The sequence below is a fragment of the Theropithecus gelada genome, chromosome 7a (genome assembly GCF_003255815.1).
Source record: "Theropithecus gelada isolate Dixy chromosome 7a, Tgel_1.0, whole genome shotgun sequence".
NCBI lineage: Eukaryota > Metazoa > Chordata > Mammalia > Primates > Cercopithecidae > Theropithecus > Theropithecus gelada.
The window spans coordinates 55,349,308-55,358,371 of record NC_037674.1 but is presented as its reverse complement, the minus strand read 5'-3'; the positions used below and the strand labels follow the sequence as shown (position 1 = coordinate 55,358,371).

Sequence of the window (9,064 nt, the reverse complement as noted above, 5' to 3'; positions counted from 1 at the left end):
TCAATCTTGGGCGTAATCTGAATTAGACTGTGCCTCATAATCTCTCCTCAAAGGATCTGGAAACAATATGGGCCTCTTTCCTAAAGTTAGAAGTGGGGGAACAAACATCCTAAAACTAGTCCTTTTTTTTACTTAACTGAGTTTATTTCAGTAGTCTAGGAGATAACCTAAGGGTAATCTCCAGAGTACCTGTTCTGGATTGGAACAGTCCAGAGAATCAGCGAGTCTGAATAAAATTTGAAGTACAGAGTACAAAAATTTAAGAGACCACAGAGACCGTCAAGCTAATTCACTTTATACTTGCTGTCCTGCACTTGAATAAGAGCTCATGGAAATCAGCTTACATTAACACTTATGAACATTAGAAATAGGGCCCAAGGAGGGATATCCACTGATGATAAGTCCCTGCCACTAGCAGATGGCAGGTGCAGCCCTGGGGGGTTGAGCATCAGGGGCCAAGTAAAGAAACTCACCCCTCGGAGTGGCAATGCACCTTCTCATTCATTGGGCTGTGCTTTTTTTAACCAGGAGAGATACCATAATACTTGTCTGATTAAAATCTAATTTTGTAAATTATGTGTTCATAAAATATTGGGTGTTTGGTTGATGTTACTAGGCAGTCATGTCAATTCATCTTAAGGAAAAGGTAATACTTGAGATTGCACTGAGAAAAAGTGGAAAATACTATTGAAGGATTGCAATATATAATTTATTGACATATTAGAAACATCTAAATGGTGTCATTACATGGATTTTGATACATCTCTGAGCACATCATCAGCTTGAGACTAGGATTGAACACTGTAGAGAATCAGTTCAAGCAGCACATGATACATCGGAGGCACCAACACAGAAAAAGGAGGAAGGTCAGACACAACCTACATTTGCAAGGTACCATTTACTTGATGAAGTTCTAAGAGAGTTGACAATGGGTTTTTTAAAAAGAAAAAAAAACAGCTTTGGAATGTCTAGAAATTAAACCAAAGGTCCAGACTTTAAACTTTAGTCTCACATTCTGTAATATATTTTGATAAACAGTCCAGAAACGCTTAAGCAGTTGAATTACTGAAACTATAGTTTGCAGCTAACTTGTAAGTGACTCCAGGATTCCAAAACGACAAGCTAACCTCTGATCTAGAAAGCATGTTTGAATCTAAAATATACTTTTAAAAAGCATTCTTATGAGGTTCATTGACATGGACAAAATTGCATATGTATGCATAATCTATGAGAAAGTATTTTGGTTGTTGTACTGGTATAGAACAGTCTAATTCAGCTAACTCATCATCAAGTAGTGATGAGATAAGATACTATCCTGATGACTGTCTATTGAAAGGCTGATGCAAAGGTCATGACTGACTGATGCAGGCAATGAGTGGCATGAGAGTACCTGATATTACACATTTGTGCAATGGACTGGCTATCCTGAATGAGCAACTCATCATGTTTGGTGTTTCACCTAAGCTAATTACTATAAATGGACCACATTCACTACTTAGGAAATATTGGGTTTCCAAATCTTAGCTAAAGGTTTAGAAAAAAAATTGCTGCAATGCAGTGTCTTGCTAAACTCACAGCTGGATACTACCACCAGAGGTCAGTTTTAACTGACACTAACAACAGCTGGAAAAGTATGGAAAATGTGTTCTCTGTGTGTGTGCATGTGTGTGTTTGCATTTAATGAGCTGCTGAGAATGATGGTTGTCGTATGATTCTCTTTTTAATGCACTGGAAAGTTGTTTCTTTGCCCGGCATAGCTTCTACTCGGTAAGAACTATTAATGATTAAATGGTTCTGAAAATAACAGAGTTGTCCACACTAAACCACGTTCATGAGCTATAGATTTTTGCTAATTTTTGTGCTTTTCTTATTTTCTTTTCTTCCTACAAAGTATGAGACCATTAGCACTCATGTTGGAGTGTGTTGGCCAAGAATCCTGAAGGCCCAACACTAGTATTGATTAGTCATCTTACTAAAGCACAATTTGAATTGTCTTAAGTTAACAGGAGAGCTTAGCTGGCCAGTCAGCACTCACATTTCCATACAGCTTTGTTGTTCTTGACGTATACAATAGGTCTAGCAGTGGAGATCAACGGAGGTGATGCACCCAGGAGACATCTGGCCTTGTCTAGAGACATTTTTGGTTGTCACAACTGGGGAGAGGGTGTTACTGCTATCTAGTGAGTGGAGGCCAGAGACGCTGCTAAACATCCTACGACACACAGCACAGATAGCCCTCCAAACAACTCCAAGTTTGTTTTGTTTAACCATCATTAACACTTTTGTTTGGAATATTCAGATAAATTTCTAGCAAACGTAGTTATAGAAAAATTGTATAATATGTAGAGTTTATGTGGCAGAATTTTTTACTTTACACATGAGTTTAGAGATCAGTACTTACAAAAATAACTGGGGATCTCATGGAGATACTTGAACTTTTCCAGAGAAACTTTATTCCATTTTGTGTAGCATGTGTATTATTTGAGATATTGCTTCAGCAGTCTCAAGAAATACATTAAAATTAGCTACTTCTTTTTCAGTGACTTCTACCTGTGCCAGGCACAATGGCAGGCACTTTCATACATTGTGTCATTTAATTTTCACCACAACCTTATAAGGTGCAGCATTAGTAATCCTATTTTACAGATGAGGGAACAGAGATGCAGAGAAGTTAAGCTGCCTGCTCAAGGTCACACAGCTGGTAAATGATCAGACTGGTATGCAAACCCAGATATGTCAAACTCAAAGCCCTTACTCTTTCCTTTACATGATGCTGTCCTCAGGAACTATTGAACTTTTTAACCATAGAGCAAATAGATCTCAGCAGCACAAGAGGAAACATAAATGGAAGTAACCAAAAATATATTCATCTAAGATATGGCTACATTATACCAAACGTGCTAAGTCTCTGCTTTCCTTCTTGGGTTTGCTCAAAGCAGCCTAAAAGGGTTGTGCACGTTATTTCTACAAACCTCCTCTCACCTAGATAGTTCAGAAAGAGAAGAAACCACATTTTTCTTCAATTATCTAGATGACTGAGGGGGAAATGATAGTTTGCATCCCCTAAAATTTTTAGGCTGCAAAGTGAATTGTCCTCACTGCTTCTCACCTGAGAACCACCCACTTTACCGTTTAAACTATGCACAACCCCTCCTCAGTTATCATTCTGGTTTGGGTAGATCTCGTCGAGTTTTAAGAATAATATGGAAATGCTCCTTATATCTGTAATCTATAATTGTATCACATTCAACTCCAAGTTAGTTAACCTTGACTGTTTTTCACAAGATTTCAACACAAGAGCCTGTGTCAGGGGAGGGGTCTTGGGAAAGTTTCATTTCTGGAGCAAGATTTGTCTCTAAGGCATAAGCTACCGTGACATATCATAATTCAGGGGCCACATAGATGGGATATTTGGGTACTCAGAGCACATACAAATTAGTATGTGAACAAAATATATTACTGGATTGCTGAATGAGTTCAACCACACCACGAATTACAGTGCCCGGACAGAGTCAGAGCCAGGACCCACAGGCCAGAGCCTCTTCCATGGGGGAATTCTGCTTCTACTCCATCAGATAGAACCCAGACACCCAGATTTAGTCACTGAGGGATTGGTTTGGGGCTTTTGTACATTCTAACAAATGTTAAAGCCTCATTTTCTATGTAGGCACTTTATAGATTTATTACAAATGACATACTCCAAATATTACCTCCTGATTTAAATTCTTGTTTTCTGTTTGTCTGATAGAAAATTACTGATGTCCTCAGCTTAGATCATTGTACTTGCTGTGTTACCGCTGAACTCCAAAGGCTTTCTTCCTTTGCAGAATTTTTAAAAATTTATCTTTAAAACCCAATTATCGTGAGTTCTTTTCAAGTAGGCCTTTAAAAACCCAGGGATTATTCTCAGAAGTGAAGCAGCATTCTGCTTTTATATCTTCTGAAGTGGCCACACTTCAACATTAAGGAATGATCAGGAAGCAGTCTCATCCATAGTCCCTTCCGTAAACTATATTGATTATTTTAAGCCTTTCTAAAGCTTCTAGGTCATGATTTCTTCAAAATCAGACAGCTGCTTCATTTGTTCGATTTGCATAGAATGCCTTCTGAGGAGCTTCTTTTTACTTCTTAAGTCAACTCTCTTTGGTGAACTTGGAGCAACAGGAACCATAGATTTTAAGCCACTAGTAAGAGGGGAAGAAGGTTTGCTGCTAGATCTAATATCCGGAATAGGTGGGTTCAGATTCACATTTAAAGGCGGCAGGAAGCCAGGCCTAGTGTGAGAAATGCGATCAAGGAGCAGAGTTCCAGAACCTCGTCGTTCTAGAAGATGTGGCGGCCTGCGGCGGCCTGAGCTGGGGGATGTGCTAGGTACAGTGTCCAGGGACTCCCGAGAGCCGTGGAAAAGAGACAAGTGAGAGCTGTTGAGCTTCTTTCTATCTAAAGGTCCTTTGCCAGATTCAAGGGAAATGGAGTTGGGAGGGTCAGGCCCTGGCTGTAAATCTAAGTCGTAGAGGTCATTTTCCAGCCATTTGAGGGATGCTGGCTCTTTGAGAGCAGAAGGTCCTGATGGACCCATACCACATTTCTCTTGGTCAACAGGCAGAGTTCCTCTCCTGGCCAGACGCGGGTGGGGAGTCTGACCTTTTTCATAGGCTGCTTTCCAGGATGCCGGTGCTGAAGAGACTGGAATCTTCAGAACCTGCTCTGTGACTGTGTGAAAGAGGGTGGGGTCTTTGCTATCGATACTGTTGGTTCTGGAGAGGGGCCCCCTTTTAGGGAAGGACACATCACTGATGCTCTTGATGACCTCGTTTTCTGTGCTGGCACCACGGGTCTCATCCTGACGCGTTGAGGCTGCCAGCACCGAGGGCGCGATCAGGCCCCAAGGTTCAGACTGGAGCCTCTTCAGTTGGGGCAAACGGGCCCTTTTGAGATTACTGACCTTCCTAGTGGGTGAGCCAGGCTCATTAACAGCCTTGGAGGTGTTACAACTGCTTGGATGCCCTGCTTGGAGGCTGAAGAAGTCATCTTCCTTCTCAGTAAGCGGAGAGTCCAGGCCTGGAGACTTCAGCTCTATGTCAGAGGGAGATGCATACAGTGGAGGTGAATGCCTGTCTTCTACTTTGGGTGAAGGAGGGACATTAAGATACTGTTTGGTAGTTTTAGTGCCTGAAGACGATTTATCTGTCGTTATAATAATCACCTCCTTCCCTTTGGCTTTGCAGGCATCAAGGAGATGTTTCAATGCATCCTTGTCATCTGCATTTATTGCATAAACCAGAGCCGAAGCCCCAGTGCGATCCTCAAGGCTGGGGTCTGCTCCATTCTCCAGTAATAAGGAGACCACTTCTCCCCCGGCTCTTCTGATACAGGCATGGATGAGGGCAGTCTTGCCAGACTTATCTTGGATATTGGGGTCTGCCCTGTTGTCCAGCAGGTACTTCACCATCTTGGACTTGCTGATGCTTTGCTGGTCCACATGCTTGGTGATGCATGCCACCATGAGAGCTGTTTCGCCTTTGTCATTGCTTTCATTGATATAAGCTCCCCCTTCCAACAGCAGTCTGGTCAACCTGAGCCTCCCCAGCCACACAGCCTTTAACAAAGAGTTTCCATCAGTCCTTAATTCAGTGTCATCATCCATCATATTGGCTACAGTTTAGAGTACCTATGCCACAGTAGCAATCAAACCTAGCAAAGGAAGAAGAGGGAAAAAATGTTATATGTTTTATAGCAGATCTGTGCAGCATGCTTGTTACAGGGTCTGGGTACAGTCATATCCCAACCTGATCCCAACTTATATTGACTTGGCCAACTTATCTAACACTGCTGAGTTAGTTTCTGCGTCTGTAATAATGTGTCACGGGGGGAAGGGGGATAGTAGTAACCTACCTCATAGGGTCATTGTAAAGACTGCCTAAGAGAGTATGTATAAAACATCCACATGAAAAGCAGTTAACATAATGCCTAGCATAGAGTAAATATTTGTTTAAATGCAAGATGTTATTGTGTTGACTGCACAGCACTTACCACAAATGTAGAACTCTACATTCCTTAGAAAAAGTTTGAATTATTTTCTTCACTGCTGTGTCCTCAGCATTTAGCAATGACTCACGTGTAATGAACGGGTCGCCTCATAAATAATTGTTTCATGTGTTGTTATTGGTGTGCATCAAAAAGACTATTAGGAAACACACCAAAATGTTCATCCTTATTCTAGGCAGTGGGATTATGAGTGGTTTCAGATTCTTCTTTCTGCAGTTTTCCCAAAATAAATATGTGTGATTATTGTAATGGGGGTTGATGGGGTAGGGACAGTGAAAACAATTGTAAAACAAAATCAATCTAGTTATCCCTTTCCAGGTTGTAGTCCTCACTTTTCCAGAAGATGTCAGAATTCATATTCTTATTCAGAATAATGCCATGCTATTCCCTTCCCTCTGGTTGAACTGATAGGAGGCAGAGAATGGAGAAGGGGATTGCATTTTTGCTCACAAATGTTAGGAAATAAAGCTCAGACCAAAGTTTTCTCAGCTGAGGTTTGTCAAACCTGAGTTTTCTATTTTGATTTTTTTGTCAGTTCCCTAATTCCTGGACTCAGAATCTTCAACCTATGTGTTGCTTGAGGGGCCCTTCACAAAAAAGAAGAGGTAGGTATCCCAGTCTTGATGCTCCGCCAGCCCACGGGTACCACACTGGCCATGTCTCTGCCAGTACAGCACCTTCACATAGGCTTTTTGTGCCTCCAGGCTCCTAATGAGCAGATGGCTCATGTGGTCTACCTGCCACAATGCCTGAGTTTCCTCCTCATCTGATTCACATCATTCTTTCTCTTACGCTATTTGCCTAATCACTTATTTATTTATTTATATTACTCTATTAAGTTGGAAGGCAAAAGCTTTTCTTGGTTGAAGTTGAGAGATGGATATATATGCCTTTGAAAAATTTAATATGTGAATAGATACTTGCTATTAAAATAAAACAAACAAACTACATGTAAGTATATAAAGAGGAAGAGGTCTTCTTTATTCATCCCCCACTCCTCCTTGAAAACTCCTCTTCAGAAGTAACCATGGCTAAGAGTCTAGTGTGTATCTTTCTGCTTCTTCAAATGCATTGTTCTGATAACTACATGAGTCTGATGTTGTTGTGTTTATGTGTTCTGCTAGATTTCCTGCAAAACTACCACCATTCGAGGGCACTGTGTGGTTATTAAATACATTGACAACAAGTCTCCATTTCTGTCTCTCCATCTCCTTTCTGTCTTCTTCATTCTCCTACTGATCTCTGTGTGTGTGTGTGTGTGTGTGTGTGTGTGTGTGTGTGTGGTGTGTGTGATGGTCTTTCTCTCTCCTCTCTTTCTGTCAATTTTAATTATTTTTACTCCTCTGTGGTCCTACACACCATTGCTGTGTTAAAGCCGTATGCATCAATAAGCTTTTCAGTCTCTGAACCCTGGAGATTTGAAACAGAATTTCCAAAGACTAGATAAATGAGTGGAATGTCCAGAGAAAGCGTGCTTCTTTCCATTTCATCAAAGGGGTCCTTTTTCTCCTGGCCTCAGTCTACCTCTCTAGAATTATTCCCTGCCACTCCAGTCTTCTTCACATTCTATCTTCAAATCTCATTTCTCAAATGCACCATTCTTCATGTGTTTTTCCTCTTGGCACTGTTCATGTTTCTAACTATAAGGCCTCCCTGCTCTTCTTTAATTATTCATCATCCCCCAAACTTCAGCTCAAATGTTACTTCCTTTGTACTCAAGAGGAAAATCACTCAAGATCAAAGAGGGAGGGTTGAGTGAAATTACAGTGACTCATCATCAGACTATATAAAGAACTCCTACAAATCACTTCCTCCAAAAGAGGATACACAAATGACCAATAAGCACATAAAAAGATACCCAGCCTCATTAGTACTCAAGGAAAATCAAATTAAAGTAAAACAAAATACCATTTTAGAATGGCTAAAATTAGACAGACTGACAATACCAAGAGGCATGCAGACAGGAAGCAACAGGAACCTGTTGGTAGTATAAATAAATTGAACTAGACTGAACCAAAGCCCACACTCGGACACAGTAATTCCATGCCTAGGTTTACACCTGTGGTAGTTTGCAAACAATGGCCATGAGGTCCTCCCATCTTCATATGTACACTAGGAGTCAGCCTTGTGTCTCGCTTTCAGCCATAAAATGTAACTGTGTGACTTCCAAGGCAAAGCCTGAGTAGGCCTTACAGCTTCCAAGTTTGCTGTCTTGGAACTCAGCTGCTGTGTAAAGAAGTCTGGAATACCTACCAGGAAGGGTACATGAAGTTTTAGCTGGTAGCGCCAACTAACTGCAAGAATGTGAGTGAGACAATCTCAGCCCAGCCAGCCCCAGCCAGCCCCTAGAGGATTGCAACTGCATTAGAGAACCCAGGTGAGACCAGTGGAAGAAACACCCAGAGCCTGGGCCAAGCATAGCAATATTAGAGAATAAACTAGTATGTGTACCAAAAGACGATCAGCAGCCCTATTCATAAAAGACAAAAACTGGAAACAACCCATCAAGAAGAAAATAAGCTGGGCATGATGGCTCACAAGTGTAATCCCAGCAATTTGGGAAGCCAAGGAGGATCACTTGAGACCAGGAGGTTGAGACCAGCTGAGGCAACATAGTGACACTCTGCCTCTACCAAAAAAAAAAAAAAACAAAAACAAAAAAAACTGGGTGTCGTGGCTTGCACATATAGGCCTAGCTTCTGAGGAGGCTGAGGCAGGTGGATCACTGGAGCCCAGGAGTTCGAGACTGCAGTGAGCTATGATCACACCACTGCACTCCAGCCTGGGTGACAGAGTGAGAATCCATCTCAAGAAGAAGGAGAAGGAGAAGGAGAAGGAGAAGGAGAAGGAGAAGGAGGGGAGGGAGGGGAAGGAGGGGAAGGAGGAGAAGAAGAGGAAGAGGAAGAGGAAGAGGAAGAAGAAGAAGAAGAAGAAGAAGAAGAAGAAGAAGAAGAAGAAGAAGAAGAAGAAGGAGGAGGAGGAGGAGGAGGAGGAGGAGGAGGAGGAGGAGGAGGAG

At 41.7% G+C, this 9,064-nt stretch overlaps 1 protein-coding gene across 1 annotated transcript in view; it reads right to left on the bottom strand.

The window, feature by feature from the left end:
• Positions 1-687: 687 nt before the first annotated feature.
• The window catches only part of ANKRD34C (ankyrin repeat domain 34C), a 15,891-nt gene continuing 7,514 nt past the window's right edge, over positions 688-9,064 (bottom strand). Inside the window, exon 2 of the mRNA XM_025390336.1 lies at positions 688-5,694. Within this exon, the coding sequence (XP_025246121.1) occupies positions 4,043-5,650 (1,608 nt within the window). The 5' untranslated portion in view covers positions 5,651-5,694 and the 3' untranslated portion in view covers positions 688-4,042. The remainder of the gene's footprint in view (positions 5,695-9,064) is intronic.